The 26,143-nt window shown below is 37.4% G+C and overlaps 1 protein-coding gene and 1 pseudogene across 6 annotated transcripts; one reads left to right on the top strand and one right to left on the bottom strand.

Annotated features, from left to right (window-relative positions):
- Positions 1-1,890: 1,890 nt before the first annotated feature.
- On the top strand, positions 1,891-24,443 carry LOC18447847 (coiled-coil protein). Of its 6 annotated transcripts, XM_088846274.1 has the most exons (7): positions 1,891-2,197; positions 21,185-21,249; positions 21,576-21,811; positions 21,950-21,999; positions 22,042-22,085; positions 22,731-22,869; positions 23,968-24,443. In XM_088846274.1, the coding sequence occupies exons 1-6, from the start codon at positions 2,038-2,040 to the stop codon at positions 22,866-22,868; spliced, it is 693 nt and encodes a 230-aa protein (XP_088702400.1). In that variant the 5' UTR covers positions 1,891-2,037; the 3' UTR covers position 22,869; positions 23,968-24,443. The 6 variants fall into 6 exon arrangements, with proteins under 6 accessions (XP_088702400.1, XP_088702399.1, XP_011628389.1 ...); XM_088846273.1 differs by having other exon boundaries at positions 21,950-22,085; positions 24,169-24,443; XM_011630087.3 differs by having other exon boundaries at positions 21,950-22,085.
- On the bottom strand, positions 23,141-24,339 carry LOC105421715 (cytochrome P450 704C1 pseudogene; annotated as a pseudogene).
- Positions 24,444-26,143: the final 1,700 nt, after the last annotated feature.

Here is a 26,143-nt window from a genome sequence, read left to right as displayed (position 1 = left end):
CTTTCACCATTCATGCTTCATTCTAAGTAACTCCGTGTGCTTTTTTGTCACCCTTTCACCATTCATGCTTCATTCTAAGTAACTCCATGTGCATTTTTGTCGCCCTTTCATAATTCTCGTTTCAACTGTGCTTGGTGAGCATGATGAAAGTTCAACATCTGCTATTTGATGGTGGAAAAATTACAGAAAGCAGACCATACATGCAGCATAAGGCCTTGTTAGCTGTCCATCATTGAGTTTGAATGGTGGGGATGGACTGTAAAACAAATAATTGTGCTATCGACGTTGCTTTTCTTTTACCCTTTTTTTGTACAGTTTGCCCCCCAAAAAAAAAAGTATTATTAGAGACTAGAGACGTAAAAACACTATTGAATAGTAAGAAAATAGCCATATGGAGAGAGAGAGAGGAGAGGAGAGAGAAGTTTGTGGATAAAGGATTTTGATTGGAAGCTGTATCAATCCATGAATATTTGTTGGAAGTACAAAGTTACTGTCATGTTCACTGTATCCATGTGAACCCATAAATATTTGTTGGAAGTATACAGTAACTGTCAATTTCACCTAAGGAATTGAGTGTGAAATTGTGTGGTTTGTAGGTGCTCTATTCAAAGTCTGTAAAAGGGAAAGTGCTTGAATTTTTTGATACACTTAAGCTGTAAGACTTCATAGGGGACGATATGGATGATTGTCTTTCTTGTATCTTAATTTATAAATATTTTTTTAACATATTTTATTTGTTAGGAGTTTAGTTTTTCATTGATTTAAAGATCAGTTCTTATAATAATGTTACATCAAGGTTAACACGTCCACAACCAATGAAAAGGCTCTCTATATGTTGGTGGATCACAATCACTTATAGCAAAATCATCTCTAGTGGTGTACTATCAAAACCTAACTCAAATCTGAGAAATTGCTTCTTGTAAATAAATGGTACACCCCAATTGTTATTTTCCGTACTGAAATACCCAAAAAAAAATATAACTAAAATTACGTAAACCCTTTTCTCTGGGGTTCTTTTAAGCCAAAAAAATGGGATCTTAAAAAAATGGGATTGTATATTAAGAGACTATTTATCTTTAGTATAAGGAGGTCACAATTAAGTTTAGCCATTAGATGTCCATTTGGATGGCATGAGGTATTTCAAGAAGTTCAAGAAAGTTTTTGTTGGGTTTTGAGTAGTCACGGGTACACTTACAACCATTTGATTTGAAATTGAAAAATTTTTATATAAGGTTGTAACATTAAAAATATAGAAATAGAGATGCACCTCAAGAATCCATCAGAAAAAGTTGTTTTAATGTTGAAAAACCCTCTAATTGATCATCTCGACATCGACATGTATGAATATAAAAAAATAAAAGATTTTGCATCTTAAAAATGATGTATCTTGCAACACATTATCAAAATCGTCAATTTTCAAGAAGATTTTTACATGTTTATAGATTTGTTTGATTTTAACTATTTTTGGAGTTTAAAATTTTATATTTAGATATAAAAATAAATTTTTAGATAATCCTAAGAATTTTCTATATCAAAAATATATGATACGAAAAAATTTGGAGGTGCATCGTAATTGGATTGTTTAAGGTTGCAATCTTATAGAAACCACACCCTTTTCCAAAAAATTTGAGTGCATCTCGACAAAAATATTTTTTTTTTCCCATATTCATCACCGTTCAATAAACGGATTGAATGTTGATAGGGGGTGTAACCCACCAACAAAGTCTTATTATTTATCTATGTTCTCGCAAGTCTGTCCATCACCGTCAAATTATATCTGATGAATCTGATTACCACATACGTCATCGCAATACAAAATGAACGGTCTGGATATCGAGATACAAACTGAAAGACACTTCGTGAATCATTCGAATTCCTGAGCATCGCCGCTGCTCCTTTGATTAGCGAGAGAGAGAGAGGACTACACATTGGTGCTGCTAGAGAGAGACGGAGAACTGCACATTGGTGCTGGAGAGAGGGAGCTGCGTATTGGTGTTGCTTCCTTGGATCCTAAAGAGAGAGTGTATTTGAGAGAGGATGGGAGGAAAAGGGAGGAGGAGGAGAGAGAAAAACTTCAAAGCAGCACATGGCCTGCTTCACACGCGGCTCCCGCCCGCCCCTAAACCAAATGACTTGGAAGCACTGCCCTTTAAACTCCGTAAACTAATAGAGCTAAAGAACTCTGCAACTATTAAAGGTTACTTTCTCTCTCTAACCTTTTCTTAAATGACCTCCACTCTAAAGCTTTAGAGATACGAGCTCTTCTAGTTTTGGATTCCTTTTCTCTCTGTGGATTTGGGTTTTCTGTTTTCTCTCTGTTGTTTTCAGCTATTTGTTTCCCTAGAATTAGTACATTTTGAAGTTGCCCTAGTTTTAATCAATAAAAAAGTTGCACTGTACGCTGTTTTTGATTGAAATTTAGTGAGATTGTTTTCTTCATTGTTTAAAGAGCTTTGGTTTGAGGTGAATGTTCCAGTTTATCTCGTAGGGTTTTGATTATCTGGTCCATTTTCCATTTCAGATTGAATTCATCAAGAGAAGTGGTTTCAAATTTTTTCTCCATAAATGAGAACCAATAATGGTTTTAAAATATTTCGCTCTATTAGTATAAATTACATCTTTGTTTTGCTTGCTCAACATATCTCACAATTGAATTCTAAGTTGAAATCCTGGTTTGTTAGATTTGAAAGAGAAAATTTCCTTAAGCGACAATCTGAACCAAATGGATTTACCCAGTGTTTCAAAAAGCGCTAGGCGGGTCCTAGGCAGATTGGGGGGTCCAGGCCCCCCAGGCAGGCGCCCAAAAACTGGGAGGCCCAGTTGAATTCAAATAAGGATTCTACAGTTATTTGAGTATCAGACTATCAGTTATATTCAAATTATACTACATATTAGCATTTAACACACATTCTATAAGCATAACCGTAATGCATAAGTCGGTTTATACTCCATAATCCATATCCAATTAAAACTTATAATATTCCAACCAACCAAATTATAAAACTATGAAAGTAATACTTGAAGACTCAAAAGAATCTTCAATAGTTCAAATGTTCAATAGACATTACTTCAATCAATGTTCAAACTTCTAAGTAACAAAGTTTAATAATTACTCAACAATCAACATTCATTCATCATCAGAAAATCTTGGGTCAGCTGCATTGGCATCATATTCATCGGAGTCGACGGAGTCGTCACTCTCCTTGACATATTGCGACTCGTCTTCCTCTGTTTCTTGTGAATCTGCCTCTTCTTCCTCCACCCTTGTTCTCTGTGCAGAAGCTCTAGTGGCCTTAGGAGGGTCAGCTGATGTCTCTGAAGCATCCATGACCATGTCCCATGTCAATCTTTCATGCCCCTCGACCTCATCATCATCAACTAACCACTCCATAGCATTGTCCATATTTTTGATCTGATGGGGTCTCTATTATCTCTCTTAGCAAATCTGTCTTTCAAGAATCAATTGTAGTCAAGCCTGTTCTTTTTCTTTGTATGAACCTAAAAAAATGAAATGAAAGTGAACTAATTAAAATCTAATATCTATGGTTCATGTAGTATTTATAAAATTATACAAATTACCCTTATGGCCTTACCCCTTCAAAAGTACTCCAATTGCACTCACAGCCGGATGAAGAAGTGGTTAGGTTTAAGATCCGAATGGCCAACTTTTGTAAATTGGGCTGCAAAGAAATAAAAAAAATCATAAATAAATAATAGAAATGCTTGATTACTTGAACAGTTGAACTTGATGAAGATGAACTTAAGAATATTATTAATATAATAATATTTAATACCTTGATTAATTTTGGTCCTTTGCCTCATTGCCATTGGACTCCCAAAAGACTTTAATGCGCACTTGTAATTTATTAGCTTATCAGTGCATATAATATCCTGCATATCAGGATCAGAGACTAACACCTCTATACACTCATTAAATCCATTCATAATTGTATCATTGGTTTGTATATCATTGTCAATATAAAAAAAAGCTGGGTTCAAATAATAACCAGCTGCATGCAATGGGCGATGTAGCTGTCGATCCCACTTCTCATTAATAATCTCCCAAACAGGTTTGTAGTGGGTTTCTTCATCTTTGAAATTTTGGGCTATCTCTCTTTTGCATTCTCCATAGCATCATATATGTAGCCCATAGAAGGCTTGTCATTATCAACTATGCGAAGGACTTTGATAATAGGAAAAAATACCTTAAGAGCACCTTTCGCCCTTCACCAAAAAGCCTTAGAAAGTATAATATCTCTCACCTTTTTCCCAACCTGAGCCTTAGACCACTTGCATGCTTTCCACTCATCCGAGGTAAACATTTGCCTCAACTGCACTCTCCTCGAATGTATGCTATCTAGGCATAGTACCAGGTCGCAAATCTCGTGACCTCAGGCCTCACAATCTCTTTCTTCTTTGTAAAGGTACGCATCATGTTGAGGGTGATATGGTGGGTGTAAATGAAATTTGTAACATACTTGGCCTTCTTCACTGCACCGATATCTCGGTTGAACCGTCAAGAGCCTCAAGCATGAGGTCTATACAATGTGCTGCACATGGTGTCCGAAAGATTCTAAGATAAGCTATGCGCAACAAATTAGATGCAGCAACATTAGGAACATCATTGTCTGTGACAACCTGTACACAAGATGCTTCCCAACCTCCTTGATTCCCTTCTCTATCACTTGAAATATGTAATGTGCATCATGGATATGATCAAAGGCATTAATAGGCCTAAAAAAAAAGTCCCTACTAGACAATTCACAAGAAAATTCATTTTACTTCTTCTCTTCCTAGCACTCCAAGCATTAGTCATAAGGGAAACCCCATATTGAGCCCATGCATCTTTCTTAAGTTCTACAGCTTCCTCCGTGGCACTAACTGCCTTATTTAAAAAAGGCTCTGAAAGCTTATATGGGGTTGGCGGTTTCATCTCAGGGCCAAATTGGCCAATTGCCTCTACAGTAGTATAAAAGCTGCTCAAGCGAGCCGTATTCAAAGGAATGCCCGCCTCATTAAACCATGTAGTCAAATAATACGCAGCTCTATCTCTCTCTTCCTTCTTGATTCTATTTTCAATGGTGGTTTGCTTTTTTGTTTTCTCTCCTGCAATCTCAGGGTCAGGTTGAGGTAAGAAACTATCCATAGGGCCTTTAACCCGATGCTTCTTACTCCCAAAACCAGAACTAGAAGCAGAAGCAATTACAACTCCCTTCCCCTTTCCCCCAATAATGGATTGCTCAACCTCTTGACATCCCTTCCCAATCCTTTCCACATCACTATCATCATCATTAAAATTGACTCGAACCCCATACCTAATATCTGCTATAGAGGCAAATCTCTCATCTTTTTTCATTTTCATAAAATTTTTTATTTCCTCTTTAACAGCATCAAGAGTCTTTTTATATGGGGCAACATCCCCCTTGGTACCGGCAAGATGTTTTTTGAACCAATTTATGCCCCATTTTGTATCTTTTTCAAAAAAATTGCATCTTATGCAGTTTTTATTATTAGGATCTGGGTTGTAGCCATATTTCCAACCGGAATCACCACTCCTATTAGATCCCAAAGAAAGCATCTACAAAATAATGCAAATTACCAAAGCAATAAAAAAAATCACTTACTTTGAGTTTGATTGTTCAATCTTCAAACTTCCACCTCAAAGATGTTTCTAAATACTCAAAATCTTCTAAAACGCCCCCTAATAACTTTGCAAAACATCAAAAAGTAAATATAATACCAATGGGTGATGTTTTGATCAATTTTGGTTAATTTTAAGTAACCCTTCGATCTTAAAAAATTCATCAGAATCTAGTTTTTTGGAGGTTTTCTCTCTCTAAATTTGGCTCAAACAAGGTTTAGGTTTCAAATGAACCTAAAACCCTACTTTTTGGGTCTTAAAAACAAAAAAAAATGACGTAAAATGCCCTCACAAATTTGTTTTCCTCCCCTGGGTGGTCGCCTAGGGCTGGGCGCTAGGTGGCCGCCCAGGGATTGACCGCCTAGATTGGCAGCCTAAGCCTGGGCGATGCGCCCAGACCTTTCGAACCGCCTAGGCGCTGGGCGGTCCGCTTTTTGAATCATTGGGTTCACCCCTTCTTTTTAGAAAAAACAAAAATGATTGCTCAGTTTGTTAAAGGTTTATGTCATGTGTTCACTTCATAAAAGTAATAAGCACAAAAGCGAAACCTTCATTGTTGACATAGGCTTTAATTTTAGTTTTGAGAGTATGCTTTTTAAACCAGTGTTCTAAAGCAAGAACTCTGTTTGGGACTCACTAGAGTCAGGCAGTCGACTTGCCCTAGTCCTAAAAAAATTAACATTAAAATCATGGAATCATTAAGGGTTGATTGGTTCCCATGGTTTTGGTGTCGGACCATACAGCCTGCAGATCCTGCACTAGGGTGAGTCCAAGTCGGACTCATCTAGTTTTTTAACACTTCTTTAAACGATCTAAATGATGCCTAGAAGCTTAACTTCAGGTGTTACAAACTTTGTCCTTTACAAAATGAGGCCAACGGAGAAACATTAGCCCAATGTTCAAAAATTCGCCCCTCCCAACCTCGTAGGCGGAAAATTTTAAAAAATGCCTAGGTGCTAGATAGGCGGGACTATTGGCGTCCTGCGTCTAGGTGCCTCCTAGGCGGGCAATGCGCTATAGTCTTGAGGTGCTTCCTCATGACAATTTGTCAAATGGCGGAAACAAACCCCTGGCAAGGGTTAAAATTTGTCACTTTTCTTCCCTTCAAAGGGGGGAAAAGGGTTTTGAGGGATATTCTAAACCCCCAAAACCAAAACCGTGCCTTTTATAGAGAGAAAAACTCCCCAAAAACTTTTCTTTTGAGATTTATCGAAAGATTGATAAATTTTCGATTTTTTCGATTTCTTCCCAAAACAAAGGGAATAGTTTGTGTGTGTTTATGGAACTTCTAGTAGTCAATTTTGAGGATTTTAGGTGACCCAATAGATGGGGTTTGCACCGACATCGATTTGATTTTGATATTTTTAAAGTATTGTCATAGTTGAATAACGGTTTTGATTTGATTTTGTTATAACATATTATGTTGTGAATCATTTGTTTTTTCGTACTTTTTTTTTTCTTTTACGATATATTTACATGTTTGTAGTTAAAAGATTGAATTATTTGTGATTTATTGAATTTTTCCTCATTTGGACGATGATATTGGGATTTTGTGAATAGTCTTAAACTTTAGATGAAATTGATATTTGTGATATTTGATAGCCAAAACCAAATCTTATTGGTATTAATTAATAAATAATAATTGTAATATAACTTAATGAATAGTGGGTGTATACGCCTTTTTGAACATTGCATTAGCCTTGATTGCACTATTGCAATGGCAATTACATTCTCACCAATAAAAATCATGGCTTCATGATTACTAGTGTATCTTTAGGATGGCGTAATTGTACCAAGTGCCTTTTATTGGTACTTGGTCTCTTGTTCACTAGAACTTTTAACACCTTGTCACATTGTTCATCAAATTCTGCCCATTTCTTTGGTAGTTCTATTTACGAATTTTTTTCCAATTATGATTATGATACCAAATCTTGTGCCCATCCCTATTTAGGAATGTAGTAATCTTTTTTCTTTTTGAGGATGTTAACTTTTGTGTTGAGATTAGGAGAAAGAGTACTGAAAAGAGCGGGGGACCCTTGCAAAATTGGGGCCCCATACAAGAACCTCATGGGTTTCAAAAAATGTGTAAATAAAATAAAAGAAAAGAATATAATAGGATCTCAAGAACTTGAAGCCATTCAAAAGCACACTTCTCATTAACAAAGAAGAGACATAACCTATGCTTGGTAATAAAAGATATAACAAATAAATTTGGAAGAAACAAAATATGGTGCCGGAGATTACCTCAATCGGGCTTCTTAGATCCCACACCGAGTCACCACCTTCCGATGGTGCGGGATCTAATGGTCAACCTGCAATCTCAACTGGGAAAGGAAATTTGGACAAGCCACACGAATGGAACACCCTTGATCACAAACTCAAACCCTAGGTGAATCCCTTAGCAACCTATTTGAGAGAGATGCTTCTCTTTTCTACCACAAACCTATAGTCTAAAACCCCAATGAGAGATGAGAGATCATGAGAGAAGATGAGAGACACCATGAGAGAGTGGGGCGTGCCCCCCCTTGGCCCTTTCAAGAGAGAGAAACTTTCTTAAAGAGAGAGAAATTCTAAGTGGGGTGTGACCCCTAGTTTGTCAAGAGAGAGAAAAACTCAAGAGATAAGGTGTAGAGATTTGGGTTGGGATCAATCCCTTTTTATAGTATTTTGAACGAGATTAGGGTTACTTAGGGTTTTCCTTGGCTTGCCACTCATGTGAGATTGAATATGCACCATTGATATTGGGTGACTTCTGGGGTGAGAGATATGAGCTCTCCATTCTATAGATGGGCTATCAACATCTTATGGCAGGTGCTAACCATTATTCCTCACTTCCCAAACCATTTTCCCATCAATTAATTCAAAATAAGAAATTAATAGATTATAATATTATCCTTTTTTATTTTATGCCTAAACCTTCTCATACATAACAAAATATCATTCAAAATTTCTTCAAGGCTAAAGCTTTCCAAAATCAATGCTTTCTTATCTCTCAAGCTTCAATGCTTGACTACAAAATTAGAAGGTTCTTTAGGTGGGTTGTGCTACCCATGGAAGCACATAATGGGCCCAAAAGATCTATTGGGCCTCCCATGCAGTTATGTTATTTTTATATTTTTAGGATACACAAAATTATTATTTGAAATTTTAAATTATTATGAAATCAATATCTTTGTTTTTATAAATCTAAATTTGATAAATAAAATATCCAGATACTTAGAAAAATTCAAATAACAATTATAAAAATCATATATTATTAAAATAAACAAAATTAAAAACTTTGATGGGAAAAGGATCCATATGGTCTAGGAATAAATATCCATTGGGATACTTTATGTCCAACCGTGAACTATGAACCACACATGCTGTCCCAAACTGACCCAGTGTTGCCCATGACCCACAGTCCATACAGAGGATCATTAGTAGGTCACTAAAGTCTAGCCAATGGGTATGGGGTCACAGTCCCAATATATGGATTTCAGGTCCCCCCCTGGAGATGAAACCAAGGTCATCCTGACCTGACTCAATCCATAGCTCGACGGTGCACAAGGGGTATCTCTCGCACATACACACGCTTCATACTAAAAGGTGGTACAATTTCTCGAAAATGGCCATCGATGTGCTTGTCGTGTGATGGTACAAATGATGAGGCTTCGGCCCTGTCTCTCACGGTTCCATCACACACAAGGGTCACACAGTCCCTCGACTCACTTATCCGGGCATACTCCGACCTCATCAAGGGATAACCCCCCATATTACCCTCATTGGTACGATTCTCAGAGCCCAAGTAACATGGGTTTTCCCCAACCAGACCGAGATAGCACGTCAAGCACAATCCAGTATTAGCAACATCGTTTGTTTAGTATGGTCCACAAGGTACCACACTCCCATTGAGTTCATGTTCCACTATATAATTTCATTTTACAAGCACTCATAAGGCCTTTAATGGCCACTCACCCAACATCTCCCACTTGGCTTTTGAAGGCCTTACATTCTCTCTTTCTCACTTTCTCTCTTCCCCATCTCTCTCTCATGTCTCACGAAAACATTAGGAGCAACCCCCTTTGCAAGAGGGTCCACTATCATTTCCTCTGAAGGTATATTGCTATTCTCGATCTCTCCCAATTACAATATCTTTCTCAAGCATTTTTCATTTATTCCCTCTCAATACATTAATCATGGCTTTTGCCATTAATCATTTCACAAAACGATTTATGGAGGAAGCACCTCTTTCTCTTCGTTGCTTGGATATCATCCCGAACGTGGTCATAGTCCATCTTTCATATTGCATTGTGAATCATGGACCTGTTGTCACAGAAGATCATCACATACCCTCATCGCATGATGTCATATCTTCATGGGCTTAAAGGAGTTTTTCAATCATGCTGCTCCCTTTTGTAGCCATACAACCAGCGCCACATATCTGGCTTTCATAGGTGAATAACATTATAGTTTGTTGTTCCAGCTGGCCTGTCAAACGCTAGCAGGTGCTCCCACTGGAATATTTAGTTTATCTAGATCTTTCATGATAGAGTACCTGTATATCTGAATATCCAAGCAGCTAAAACAAACGTGGGACTGCAGCAGCTCACATTCAATTATTGCACGTATAACATATACATTCTTAGTATTCTTATGCTTATATCATAAGGTAGTATAGCAAGTGTTATGCAGTAAGTAATTCAATGCTCATTGGTTTCACAATATGCAAAACCTTCCTGAATCACAAAAGTTCACCAACACCAGTATTCTTGGTAGTAAATTCGTACAAACCAAGTTATCTAATTAACACATATGTCAAGGAAGCCTAGCAAGGTGGCCTTCGTACAACATTCTCTATGGTTCAAGGTCTTAGGTAATCGAGGATTTCAAATAACTTAAAAAAACATGGGTCAAGGCATATGGGTATTTAAAAACCAGTATATGAATAAATGATAGTTTTCTCCCAAGTTTATAAATACCTTCAAGGCACAATATTTTTCTCTTTAATCAAAAGGTTATTGACTTGATATAGATACATTCACAAGCAATAGTTAGATAATAGATAACGGTTGGAATGATTTTCCATAAGGACTTAGTGGACCTAGCAAAACTATGAGGTTTTCTCAAAACCATATTCATAGACTTAGGTTTCCCTCAAATCATCCAATTTAATTTTAAAATACATGCTTAGTCTTCAAAAATCATTTTATCGCATTCATTTACCAAGTCATGTTTACAGCTACAAAAACAAGTCATAAAGTTCATATTACAATTTTATCCAAAATAAAGCATGACTAAATAATGGTGTTATCAAAATCTTGACAAAATACTTCCTTTGACAAATATGGAAACTTTATTAAGAGATCATCATCATATGCAACACATCATATTATTAGACATTATTGGGAGGATGGTCATTAAGATTGAGTTCCATCAGAACACTACCTTCGTTCTTACATATTTGAATGAGTCACACTCATCTCTTGTGTTTCATATTTAGGCTCAAAACCCTCAATCAAACCATATCTCCATGTGTATTGCTACCTTAAGTAGTTCATACTCAAGCACAAGGAGGCACAAAAATACAGGGTATTCCAAACCGGCTCTTTCAAATTTGTTAGCACCTATCACTTAATGTTCATACACTCCATTCAAATTCATAAAATAAATAGCCAGAATATAACCAAAGAAGTATATGAAACATAAAAAATAGGTTATTGAATCCTCTTTCCCTATATGACCTTACCATGTAATGTGGGATAGATTTGATACCTCAAAACCATGTAGTGTGGTACTTGAGCTTTCGTGATTCTTTGCTTTTTACTTTTTGACAAACTTTTGTGATCTTGGAAGAACATGCAACTGATGGAGAATATATTGGTCATCGGTTTCGCATGTCACGAAGTGTCCATCTCTTTGGCACTTGGATTCTCCCTTTCTCACACCGTGAAAAGATACTCTTCTTCATCCCATCATTTCAAACATCACAAATTCGATTCTCCCATTATCTTTAGCGTTTCTATGTTACCACAAAGTCTCTCTATATATCCCTTCATTTCGAAGAAACGAAGATGCTTTTGTAGGTATTGTGTTTCTTCTTCTTTCTGCTATTCCCTGATCGAATACTCTTCACCTAGAGTGTCATATCTTGCCAACTCTGTGTTACCTCTCTTTGAAGTTTTAATATTCTAAACCATACTCTTGGTACACCATAAAACTTTTAAATGAGTTTTAAAAAGGTCTCCATTTTGAGGAATCCAAAGATGTGTCTTAACATGCCACATCTTTTAATTTATTGAAATAGTGCTGAGTTCCATCCCTAAATCACACTATTTAGTGGGTCTGCGATTTAGTGACATTCATGTCACAATACAATTTTCTCAACAGATAATCAGGTTGCGCACCTCTCAATAAAAAATATGTTTTACTCAATCCTCAAAGAATTTCATCTTGAAATCTTTTATGTTAAAAAATAGATTCAAAACCAAAGCATAACATTATATTGTGAATCCCAAATAATACCTTTCTTTAGAGAAGTAAATAAGTGATATTCTCGTTACAAAATAAATCATACTGCAGAATTCCAAGATGAACACTATTTAATAAAATTTTCTTCTCTCCACCCACAAGGAATTTCCTTTTCAAACCCATTTTGTTTGAAAGTAGACACAGGATGGTAATACATATGTTTCCACAAGCTTCATATCACTTTGTTAAGTAGGCTTGATAAATGTAGCTATTCATGTCTCAATAAAGTAAACACCAAATTGCAGAAAATTCAGGATGACCTTTCTTCAATTCAAAATTTTTATTTCTCTTTTCTCATAAATATTTATCTCTCAAATAAATTTTATTAGAAACTAGACTCAAAATGGAAGTCTAGAAACTTGGTGTGGGCCTTAAAACATTATGTAAAGAATGAAAATAAACTCATGACTTTCAAGTCATTGAGACAATTTTCGTTGCAGAAAACAACACTTGCGCACCCTTCAATAAAATGATCATATCTTTCAAACCACAAAGGATTTCTTCATAAAACCATTTTTGTAAATTTCAGCTAAAAATAAATCATATGCTTGGCGGATAAATTCATGGAACTCAATGGATAGTTCCTGGATTTTACAGGGTCAGAACTGACACCCTTTATTGATGAGTTCATAACTCTCAATTCCCTTAGGATCTCCCATTGAAATTTTGCAGATAATCCTACTTTAAAAAACACATAATATCACTGAAGTATGCAATACAAAAATGACTCATTATGTTCTTCATATCACTTCTCCAAAATAGCGCAGAATACCCATTATGCAGGGTGCTTTTTTCGGCGTTTGAATATTCCAAGAATTCCTAACTGGAGGTGTATTACTTGACCACAAAGGTCATTAGCTTTCTTATATTTCTTTTCCAAGCTAGATCTAGACTCAAATAAAGAGAAAAGACCACTAATGACAACAAATATCAATAGCTCTGATACCAATGAAAGAAAGGCTCATGTGATCTAGCCGGAGTATATAATAAATTTTTTTCTTTCTTCTTCAATTCTTTTTCTTTTCTTCACAACCTAGATCACTCATAAGTAGTCCTTTTACAATATAATAATTTCAAATAAAATAAAAGAAAAGAATATAATAGCATCTCAAGAATTTGAAGCCATTCAAAACGACACTTCTCATTAACAAAGAAAAGACATGACCTATGCTTGGTAATAAAAGATATAACAAATAAATATGGAAGAAACAAAAGATGGTGTCGAAGATTACCTCAACTAGGCTTCTTACACCTCATACTGAGTCACCACCTTCCGATAGTGCGGGATTTAATGGTTAACCTTCCATCTCAACCAGGAAAGCAAGTTTGGACAAGCCACACCAATGGAACATGAACCCCGTTGATCATAAATTCAAACCCTAGGTGAATTCCCTTAGTAACTTAGTTTGAGAGAGATGCTTCTCTTTTCTACCACAACCCTGTAGTCTAAAACCCCAATGAGAGATGAGAGATCATGAGAGAAGATGAGAGACACGATTAGAGAGTAGAGAGAACCACCATGAGATGAGAGAGAGAGTGGGGCGTGCCCCCCTTGGCCCTTTCAAGAGAGAGAAACTTTCTTCAAGAGAGAAATTCTAAGTGGGGTGTGACCGCTCGTTTGTCAAGAGAAAGAAAAACTCAAGAGATAAGGTGTAGAGATTTGGATAGGATCAATCCTTTTTTATAGTGTTTTAAATGAGATTAGGGTTTCTTAGGGTTTTAGTTGTCTTGCTACTCATGTGAGATTGAATATGCACCATTGATCTTGGGTGATTTGTGGGGTGAGAGATATGAGCTCTCCATTCCATAGATGGGCTATCAACATCCTATGGAAGGTGCTAGACCATTATCCTCCACTTCCTAAACCATTTTCTCATTAATTAATTCAAAATAAGAAATTAATATATTATAATTATTTTATGCATAACCTTCTCATACATACCAAAATATCATTCAAAATTTCCTGAAGGCTTAAGCGTTCCAAAATTAATACTTTCTTATCTCTCAAGCTTCAAAGCTTGACTGCAAAATTAAAAGGTTCTCTAGGTGGGGCGTGCACATAATGGGCCCCACCCAATAAGTAATGGTGGGCGCAAAAGACTCGTTGGGCCTCCCATGCAATTATGTTATTTTTATATTTTTAGAAATACACAATTAAAAACTTTGATGGGAAAAGGATCTATATGGTCTAGGAATAAATATCCACTGGGGCACTCCATGTCCAACCGCGAACTACGAACCACACATACTTTCTCAAATTGACCCAGCGTTGCCCATGACCCACAGTTTATGAAAGAGATCATTAGTGGGTCACTTAAGTCTAGCCAATAGGTCCCAGTATATGGATTTCAGGTCTCCCTTGGAGACGAAACCAATGTCATCTTGATCTGATGCAGTCCATAGCTTGATGGTATACAGGAGATATCTCTCGCACATGCACACGCTTCACCCTAAAAGGTGGCTATCGATGTGCATGCCGTGTGATGGTACAAATGATGAGGCTTCGGCCTCGTCTTTGAAGGTCTCCATCACACACAAGGGTCACACAATCCCTTGGCTCACTCATCCGGGCATACTTCGACCTCATCAAGGGATAACCCATATAACCCTCATTGGTACGATTCTCGGAGCTTAGGTAGCATGGGTTTTCCTCAACCAGACCGACCTAGCACGTCAAGCACAATCCAGTATTAGCAAACATCGTTTTGCTTAGTATGGTCCACAAGGGACCACACTCCACTGAGTTCATGTTCCACCATATAATTTCATTTTACAAGCACTCATGCGGCCTTTAATGGCCACACTCACCCAACAAGATTTGATTAAGTCCCAAAAAGGCCAAGTGGGAGAATGTTGGCAATATAGCCTTTCAAGGCCTTAACGTCAAGAGTCTTTCGCTTAGTGTGAATAAGTGATAGAGATAAAAATTTGGGGGCTTTGCGAACCGGGGACAAGATTCTCTATGAGGCATTGAGAGCTTATGTTTTGTGAAAGCAATTTTTCAAGGAGGTGTGAGGGTCACCTCCTAATTAGGAATTTCAATTAGAATGCCTCGTGATGGGCTAAGGCTTAGAGAATCCAATCGCGTAGAATAGAACCCGAGTGTTTGTTGAGATTTGGCACTGTATGAGATGGTCAGGACTCATGGGATGTGTGCTATCATTCGCAAGGAAAGTCACTCTTCTAAAGTTTTATCTGACTTAGAAGAGCCAGTGCACTTGTGCTTTGAGAGGACCCCTGTATTTAAGTAGAAATATGTCCCTACAGGGGTGCACCTGTAATCCATTGAGAACCCGATGATAGGAAGCTCTGCCTTAATGACTTTGATGTGTTCAATTATGTGTCCCTGCCATAGACTGTAAAGCATATGTTCATTGCGTCAGTTTGAGACACGATGGAATATCATTATGGACTAGCCCAATGGAGTACTCTGATACGTAGAATCAAAGCCTTGAGATCTCACATACCTTTGGGCCAATTTTGTTTTGATGAGAAATGCTGTATAAATGTTCAAATATGTTATATTAGGATTTTTGAAGAATTTTTTGAATTTTTTTAAATCACAAAAAATGTGATTTTCAAAATTGTTTGGGCTAAATTCTATGTGAGGACGTCCATGTGGATGCCACGTAGCACCCGAGTGGCCATAGGGTGGCCAAGTTGCACCATGGGCCCCTCACGTTGGCCGCCCCTTGTTTGGGTACAGATTTCCATGCGTGGGGGACCTTTATTGCACTTTGTCACTTATTTTAATTTCAAACCTTATGCTATATTGTTTTTTATGGCTATGACTTTAAGTTGGATTTGAGACACATGCTTGATTGTCACACATATAATGTGCTTGGCTTGTGTAGCGCTGAAGTAATTTTGAAATAAAGATAATGTTTTTAAAATTATTATCCATATGGGACATATCACATGCGAACATATAATGTGGATGTGCCCATTGGTATAACCCATGTGAAGGGTGTAAGGTGCATGTGAAGGTTGTGGGTTATACCTTTTCCATGTGATTAATACTTTTTATCAAAAGGTCGTTGCCTTTGACTATTCTTTATACTTATAGATTTATTAAAATTCAATGATATTTATGTAAACTCCTTTTTGGATATGCCTGAAATTAATTTATAGGGCTAAGGACTAAAGGCTAATTTGACTTTGATTTAAGGTTTATGGGGTGATAAGGTGATTAAATCTCATCCCTTCATTCTAGTGGTTGGATGAGGATGAGCGATTAGGATAATTAGCCTCTCATGTGCCATTGATAAAGTGTATCAAAGGTCATGATCCATCCTACACTTAAACACTTTATATAAATACAACCATAAGTCCAATTAAACCTTACCTTTGAGAAACACCTTTCATTAACTAAAAAGTAAGAAGAGAGATCTACCCCCTTGGCCTCTACGCACTATTCATGTCCATCCTTGTTCTTGGTTACCTTGATCATCATAAGATCTTTATTAGTGCTCCCCTCTTTGATAAGGTCAAGTCCATCATGTGCAATCACTAAGGTATCATTTATTTGAGTTTTTCTACTTTATAGCTTCTCTTCTCCAAGATCAAAGGTTGATGTAAATTTACATTTACAGAAGCTTTAACTTTCTTTTTTAATTAGTTTCAAATGATCTTCATTCTAGATTCATATTGTATGATCCCTCGCTGTGATCATGTGTTGTTATATGCCTTGATTGCCATCAATCAAGTCTAGCTTCTTTTATATCCTTTTCACCTGAAATTTCTTGAGCATGTCCTATTATTGATCTTCAAGTCTAGAGCATTTATCCATTTTAAAAGATCATTTATTGATTTAAAGTTCCTCTTTTGACATTTGGGAAAAGTATTGGTAGACCGATGGACCACACCATGTGCTCATATTTGCCTCATCTTGAACCCGATCTAGCTCATTCTTTTTGCAAACCGATTTCCATCATATTGCTCACATTAGTTAGACTTTATGAAGTGTCTCTAAAAGTTAGGGTTTAATTGGACTTATGGTTGCATTTATATAAAGCGTTTAAGTGTAGGATGGATCATGTCCTTTGATTCATTTTATCAGTGGCACATGAGAGGTTAATTATTCTAGTCACTCATCCCCATCCAATCACTAGGATGAAAGGATGTGATTTAATTACTTTATCACATCATAAACCCTGAATCAAAGCCACATTACTTTTTAGTCCTTAGCCCTATAGATTAATTCCAAGCATATCCAGAAAGGGATTTACATAAAGACCTTTGAATTGTAATAAATCTATTAGTGTAGAGAATGGTCAAGGCCAATGACATTTTGATAAAAAGCATCAATCACATGAGAAAGGTAAATTGGGCTTATAACACCACCAATAGAATTAGCTCAAACCACACCCTTGACATGCATCTTATACCCTTCACATGGGTCACACCAATGGGGCACGTCCACATGCCATATGTCCCATGTGGATATTAATTTTAAAAATATTATTTTAATTTCAAATTTGCTTTGGCTTTACAAAAGCCAAGCACGTCACATGTGTGACAATTAAGCATGTAATTAAAATCCAACTTTAAGTTATAACAATAAATAATAATATAACATAAGATTTGAAATAAAAATCAGTGACTAAGTACCATAAGGGTCCCCCACAGATGGGAATCTTGGCCCAAACAAGGGGGGGCTAACTTGAGGGGTCCATGGTGCCACGGGGCCACCCTATGGCCACTCAGGTGCTACGTGGCATCCATATGGACGTCCTCACATAGAATTTAGCCCAAACAATTTTGAAAATCACATTTTTGGTGATTTAAAAAATTCAAAAAATTCTTCAAAAATCCTAATAAATATTTAAAATATATTTGAACATTTATACAAAATTTCTCATCAAAACAAAATTGGACCAAAGGTATGTGAGATCTCAAGGCTTTGATTCTAAGTATCAGAGTATTCCTTTGCTCTAATCGCAAATGATGTCCCGCCGTGTCTCAAACTGACTTAATGGATCTATGCTCCACAGTCTATGACATTGGACACATCAAAGTCATTGAGGCAGAGCTACCTTTCATTGGGTTCTCAATGGATTACAGGTGCACCATTGTGGGACATATTACTACTTAAATACACGGATACTCTCAAAACACATGTGCACTGGTTCTTCTAAGTTGGATAAAACTTTAGAAGATTGGCTTCCTTTGCGAATGGTAGCGCTCATTCCATAGAATGGTCTCGTGTCAGGTTATGGACTCATGTCCCATGAGTATTGACTTTCCCATACAGGGTCAACTCTCAACAAACACTCGGGTTCTATTCTACTTGATTGGATTCTCCAATCCATGACCAATCACAACAAATCACGGGGCATTCTAATTGAAATTCCTGACTAGAAGGTGACCCTCACACCTCCTTGAGATATTGCTTTCTCAAAACGTAAACTCTCAATGCCCTATGTACTCGGGGTTAGAGAATCTGGGCCCCAGTTCGCAAAGCACCCAGATTCTATCTCTCTCACTCACTCCCACTAAGCGAAAGACTCCTCGCATTAAGGCCTCGCAAGGCCATATTGCCAATAGCTTAAAGAGCTTGTTGTTCTTGTCCCAACAAATAATAGAAGCTCTAAGGGAGTCGATGAGGGTAGTGTTTTAATCTTGCCTTGGAAGATTCTGTAATTTCTCTGTTTCCAAAAGGTCCACAACAGGCTAGACACTGCAGTCCTCCAGAGAAGTATCCATGGTTTAGACCAAGGGGGGTTGACATGCTGCTGGAAAGTATGGGGGATGAATGGGGGCTAACCTACTGCCAACCAAAAAGGTGCAAGATATTTGTCCATAGGGCTTGAGCAAGGGAGCATTGAAGGAAGAGATGAGGATTAGATTCTCCTCGTTGAGACATATAACGCATCTGTTTGGAAGTTTAAAGCCTCTCCGTTGTAGTTGGTCCACCGTTAGGGCTCTTTCCAAGCACGCTATCCATGTGAACCATCTAACTGTAGGTGGGGGGAGGGGGGGGTGCGGTGAGATTAGACTAGGCAAGGCCACAATGGAGGGGGACAGAGAGATGGCTTGGGCTTGTATCACCCTGTAGAAAGATGAGATTGTAAAAATCCCAGAAGGTGTGGGGACCTAGACTAGCAGTGCTTCTTGGCCCTGGCTAGGAAGGAAGAGAGTGGAACAAAGACGAAAGGGCGAGGAAGTCGGCTTCCTCGTGTTCCATCAGTGGTCTTCTGAACCTAGGGCCCCATACTCTGGTACCCCTATGGTGTTGAAGTACTCCGCAATCGTTGCCTCTAGATCCGAGGCCAGGAGGTAAAGGTTATGAAACTTTTTCATCGGGGAGTGGCCTATCCAAAGGTCTGCCAAAACTGGGTCCTATTGCCATTTCTGGCTTTGAAACGAGTGTGAGCCTTGAAGGGAGCAAGGGACCAGTTATTGGCTTTCTAAATCCTAGAGGAATTGTTGAGCCCACCCTCTCGGGGGAGCCAAGCAGAGTCGGGGATACGATATTTTGATAAAAGCACCTCTCTCCAAAGTTGGTTGTGGTGGGTGGCTAAGCGCCACCACCATTTACCTAGAAGAGTCAAATTGCAGACCTTGAGACTATGGATGCCCAAGCCGCCAGCCCAAAGAGCTCTACTGACTTTGTCCTAGGAGATGAGGTGGAACTTTCGACATTCCTCTCTGGACCAAAGGAATTGTTTCATGAGTTGTTCTAAACGGGCATGGACTGATGCAGGCATAAGGAAAAGGGACATTTGGAAGACTGAAATATTTGATAGGGTTGCCTCATCGAATAGGACACGTAGTAATCAGACCAATCTATCAGTTTTTATTAGAACAAGAGTGCCTGAACCCATTCTCCCTTCAAAAGAAAACCTTGTGTGGTTTCTTGGTTCATCTCGTCTTGTGGAAGAATTAGAAATGGATTCTCGTTATGAAAAAAATCTAGAAAGGGATTATTATTTCCTGAAAGCGAAGTATAGAGCATTGGATTCCAGGCCTTGACAGAGAGTATGGATCAGAGCACTGTGGAATCAATTGGTGTCAGCGTTCAATTTAACATTATTTATGCCACTCTATGGTGATGAAATGAATGCTATGCTTCTGATGTTAAAATTAACGTTTGATGATACCATGAAATGCTTAGAGGCTGATACATATTTAGAAACAGGTTTTAGGAGGGATATCTTTCTTTTTCTTGCGGGCTGACACATTAATCTGAAGAGAGTGTTGGTTCACTACTGAAAATAATATCACAACAAAAAAGTACTTTTAATAGCATTGTTAAAATTTTGTCCATCAAAGAAAGGAAAATGTTGGTAGGACACAAATCTAAACCACACTGAAATTTCAAGCATAGCTTATAGATATGAAGACTCTGAACTACGAAGTCCAATGCTCGCAAACTCCTATAATGCATCAGTAAAATGTTTCTCAAGAATTTGTCATTCATCCCATGCATTTCAAAGTCTTTTTTTTTTCCCTCTTGGTTTGTCAATGTTGAGATTGTGCATGGTACATGATGTGCATGATCGTATTATATTCATTCAATAGTTAGAAAAGAATATTACAATATCCCTAATGAAGGTAAGTTTAGGTGATCATGTTAGAAATTTAGATCTGATTTTAAATTTGGTATCTGAATGTGTTATTAGCAGTTGTGATATTAAGAGTACTGTTATTTATCTAGATATCAAATTTACTTGTATCCCCTTGTGTTTATGATGAGGAACATGAGAGATCACCATACTAAGGGACTAATGATAATGTTGATTGGGGAAAAGAAACAGCACATTTGGTAGGCCATCCATTCTGTTGTGAAGATCTATATGTAATTTCTAGTTTCCACCTTTATACTCGTCATTCCTCTTCTGTTTTTATCTTTAACAGGAGGCTTCTATTTTACCAAGAAATAGAATCGCAACATATGCAACCTTAATATGCACAGCAGAAACCTATTAGTTGTTACGTGCTTGCTCTTCTCTTGTTTATTCATCCCATTTGCATTTATTTGTTGTGTAGTTCGGGCCACACTGGTGGACTGATTCATTTTTGTCCTTTCAGGATCTTTTAAGAATTCTGACATTATTGACCAGCGAACAAAGAAAGAAAACCTTGGTGATAAACAAGTAAGTTCATTCTGTTTACCCCTTATTCGATTCCGTAACATGTACCAGTAACATCATTGATACAGAGCCTAGGCTTGGTTTATTATTGCAGATTCTTTTGTCAAATTATCTTTTGCAGATTCGTTTGTCAAATTATCTTTGGTATATGACATTTGGCTTTGAAGCAATTTCATTTTTCTCTGAGTTTCTCTCTTTTGTGTCTGTATTTGTGAATCATTTTTGTCATTGAGATGTTTTTAGAGTTGCTTTTCATTTATAACTATATATCCTTATATGTATATCATGTTTATGAAGTTTTGTGCAAATCTGTCTTGTTTCGTGTGCAGAATGTCAACAAAAAGAGGCCATGTGATTCTGCCACTATTGAACCAAAAGAGAAAGGCAATAGTAAGGATGCATCACCACCTTCATCATTACATGACAAGGGAGAGACTAGGCAAGATAATGAAATGGACAGCAAAAATTCAAAGAGAAAAAAGAAGAGAGTTGTTGACCATAGATTTGATGCCACTGCTAAAGATCTGCTTATGATTGGCTCAAAGAGGCGAGAGCGTAGGAAAAAGTAAATATTCCAGGAGAGCTTTTCTTATAATTCTTGGCTCATTTAACTTTGCCACAGTATTGTCTTGAGCTTCTAGAATAAAGATTCTTTTAACTTTTCCTTGTTTTTCACTGTACGGCATTTTAATAATGCATTCAGGTACTTGGAAGAAAAGAATAAGAAACTCATAAAGACCAAGATCAGTGAAGAATTGGACTTCCCCAAGCATGAAGAGATCAAGTTTGGGGAAGTTGTTGAAGCCCCTCCTAAATTAAACTTTCCAAAAAAACTTTTGGTGAGTCTGTTATAATATTATTTCTTGCGAGGTAATGTTGCAACCCATCAGGGTCATCGCTGTCCAAAATGAAATGGTTTATGATGGTGAGAGAGTGGGATCCATCAGAGAGGGCATGGTCCGTATGATGGGGCCTTTTCTCTCTTCCTCAGTTCTCACCATTTTTAATGATGAATCAATAGTGCCTTTTCTCTCTTCCCCAGTTCTCACCATTTTAATGATGAATCAATAGTGTGGATCAATGTTTTGAAAAATGGAATTGGGTGCCAACTCGGGCACTGGTTATCCAAGTTGGATTGCTGATTTTCAAGTCGGCTTGCCGATCATGGCACTAAAGAATCTCCTGGTGAGTAAAAGAACAAAATCATGAAAACGACATATACAGAAAATACCCTTGGACATGGGAATTGCCCAAGTTCCAACAGTGAACCAGGCAGTTCACCATAGCGAATTGCCAAGTTCCGGACAACCTGGGGTGATTCCCCGGTTGGGGGTCATGCAGAACTGGGACCTTTGGGTCCAAGCTGATTTTTGAAGCATGGGTGAATTATAGTAGACTTTCCCTTAGTTATTTACCATTTTCTTGGTGTCTAATGCCCTATTTTGTCAACTGAGTATGAAGCTCAACTGTTTTGCTTTTTGAAGGTGACGAAGACACCCCAAGATGTTTCAAGGGAGAGAATTCGACTTCAGACTGTTGAGTCATATAGGAATAGGAAAGGATGGTCCTCAAGGCCTGGAACCCATATCCCACCCATGCCTACTATGATTAGTCCATCTTAAGGTGAGTCATTCTCATGCATCTTATATATTAGCAAAGTTATTTTTCTTCATAGAATGGATGTGCATTGTGTGGCCTATTTGGCCGCATTAGTGTTTTCTTTTATGGAATCATGATTTACCTAATCACATGCAATTTGTGAGGAAAACCTGCTCATTCATGTCCAACTGGCCATCCATATGTTATTACACCATGTGCAGATCACACACACTATGTTGGAACAGAGAGAGAGAGAGAGAGCAAGAGAGAGAGAGAGTTTGATGAATCCGCCATAGGTCATACAGGAATATTACACTACTGGGACACAATAAACACTAATTGGCAGCTCATAATGTGTACATGTGACAAAAGATTATCTAGAAAAGGCCAGGAGATGGAGGCCTTGATCTATGTGCAGAGTGAACATGGTTCTGTACTTGGCCTCCTTACTCTCGTCCTTCAATCTGAACTTGAAGAAATGCACAAGAAAAGCCGATACGATCTTCATTTGATGATATGCAAACTCCTTTCCCAGGCAAATCGGAGGGCCAGCCTACACAACGATGGGAATAATACTAATAATAACAATAATAATACCAGGAATGATGAAAATATGAGGATAATGGTAGTTGTGTAACAAGAAGCCCAAATCATGGAAACACTGGTTCCTTCCTTGAAAGTGTTGTTAGAACTGCCTTCAACAACGAATATCTTGTAGTATGAGTATAGTGTTGGGTATTCAAACTCGACATCCATGATTCATACTTGTCCATGAGGAATGGGAGATGTGTTGTTTCCAACTTCTAAGGCCAAAATTGTTTAAAGTGGCATGATTCATACTTATCCATGAGGGGAGATGAGTTGTTTCTTACTTCTAGGGCCAAACTTGTTTAAAGTGGTGCAGTTCTCCTCCACGTCCTGTGATAAATATGGGTGGCAGATGTTGTGCATGAGTACCCAATAATATACATGTATAACGTATAAAGTCTTGTATGTCAGTGGTGTGAATTTGATTCGTTTAAGTTTCACCTTAAGAGTTAGCCATCAATATAATATTTCCCCTTTTTCTTTCTGTGCATCCAAATCATTTTTGTGATATTTTGTGTTTTACCTGGAAGGCAGTAAATTTGAATGGTGACTCTGGCTGGAAAACCCCACTTTTGAGCCCCCTTTCAGGCCGGAAATCCTCAGCATCTTCGCCCCATATATATGTCATCCTCCCCATTGCATAGGGCAGATAATTAATCCCATCACCTTTCTCAGTCTATGGCCGTCTGGTAGAACATCATCTGCTACACGGTTATTGTTTCGGCTAATTTGCAGGCATTTTGGCGAAATACACCAGTGCTAAAGACCCTTAAACACTTTGGTGGAGAACTCATAGCTAACGAGCTTTCTTTGATGCTGCCATTTGTCACCATCGACGGCGAAGATCCCATCTCCGAAGAGATCGTACGCTATGTTGTAGCTGTATTGTCCCTGATATTTTAGTGATCAAAAGCACTCATTTTGAGTTTAAATGAGTTCAGAGCTCAAGTATTGGTATACAATGTCGAGAGGTTCAAAGATTTCTGTTAATAAAGGTGCTGTTAAGGAAACAGTTACCCATCAACTGTTTTTATTCAGTAAGTTAAGGAAAATTGGTTGAGAGAGAGATAGAGACAAAGGGGGAGAAAAGCTTTTCTAGAATGGTGGTTTATGTTCTAACCGGTTTTCGAAAAATCGAACCGGCCAAAGGCTGATTCTGAGTAACCAATTCATCTGGGTTTAACAGGCCTAACCGGGCATGTCCCGTCAGGTCCAAAAAGTGATAAAAAATATAAAATAATATAAAAAATGTAAAGTGTATATATAGCATGATTAGACAAAACATGTCCAAATTAAGTTGAAATTTGGTGAAAAGAATGGATTTTAAATAATTGATTTATGCTCAAAGGTATTTTTGAAACTTTAAAAAATATGAGAAAAATATAAAAATAGGTATTCATGCCAAAACACTTTTCAATATTTGCCAAAATGATTAAAAAAAAAAAAAAAAAAACATTATAAACAAATTCCTTATTTTTTCAAGTTTTATAAAAATGACTTTATATACCTGGTAGACTGCCAAAACGGGATCCGCCAATACCCAATTCCAATTTGATTAGGCGGTTCCGAGTTGGACCGGTCGAGTTTGTGAATACTTCTTCTAATTTCTAGTACGTAGATTTTGGAGAATACAGGGCTCCAACTTCTACTCAGGTTGAGAGAGAAAAAGAGAGAAAGAGAGAGAGAGAAAAGGGTGAATGTATTCCAATCACCTTGCCATGGTTAGGGAAGTTTGTTTTGAGTATGTACTCCACATTGACTGGCTCGTAAAGCTCACTGTGAGATACAGCCAAGAGCCTTTAGGTCTTATGGGTTCGACACAGTTGGGCCTGGTAATCATATAGCCTCTTTAGATACAAGAATTGGTGAAATACTGTTCCCATAACTGGAGGGTGCATCTTGCTGCTCCATATTGATTTCCCTGTGTATATTCTCAATACAAAGAGAGCTACAACTAGGGTTAATGCGGTTGCACCCCCCACAAAGATATCAAAGAGAGTGAACGCCATTGGATCAACAAACCTAGAGAGAGAAAGAACAATTCTAGAGAGAGAACCTTCAGACCAGGTATGATTCCTCTCTCTCAACTTCCTATATGGAGTAGCTTGTCTTATAGGAGGAGAGCATGTCTAGATGAAAGGGAACTTTTTCTTTCTTTTGCTAAATATGTGGCACATTATTCTTGGGTTGTTCTGCAGCTTTGTTTTATTGGGTGTGGTTTGTATAAGGTTGAGGTCTTAAACAATGAAAGTATGGTGCACCTTAAAATAGTATTCAAAAATAATGTTTCAGTACCAAAAATCTTTATAACGGCCTGAAAATTTATCTATATCTAATTATAAAATTTGAAGCTTAAAAAATAATGTAGATCAAGTAGATCAATGAACACCTGAAAATCTTGAAAATTGATAGTCTACATAATGCATTACAAGATGCATTATTTTCAAGACTCGAAATTTTTTTCATTTTTTGATGTCCATGGATCTCGAAATCGAGATGATCGGATTTGAGAGTTTTTGAACTTCGAAACAACTTCTATTGTTTTTTTGAGGTGTGCTTTAGTTTGATTGTTTAAGGCCTCAACCTTATACGAATTTTTTCTTTTTCTTTTTTTACTTTGTGAAAATATTTTGTACTCCATCGGAAGCATGATGTAACCTCTTTAACCTGGCCACAATTTAAAAAAAAAAAACAAAAAAAAAAAACCTTT

This window comes from Amborella trichopoda, chromosome 9, assembly GCF_054954075.1.
Source record: "Amborella trichopoda isolate Santa Cruz 75 chromosome 9, AtrichopodaSantaCruz75HAP2 v2.0, whole genome shotgun sequence".
In the NCBI taxonomy this organism is placed as follows: domain Eukaryota; kingdom Viridiplantae; phylum Streptophyta; class Magnoliopsida; order Amborellales; family Amborellaceae; genus Amborella; species Amborella trichopoda.
This window is presented reverse-complemented; position numbering and strand designations above follow the sequence as displayed.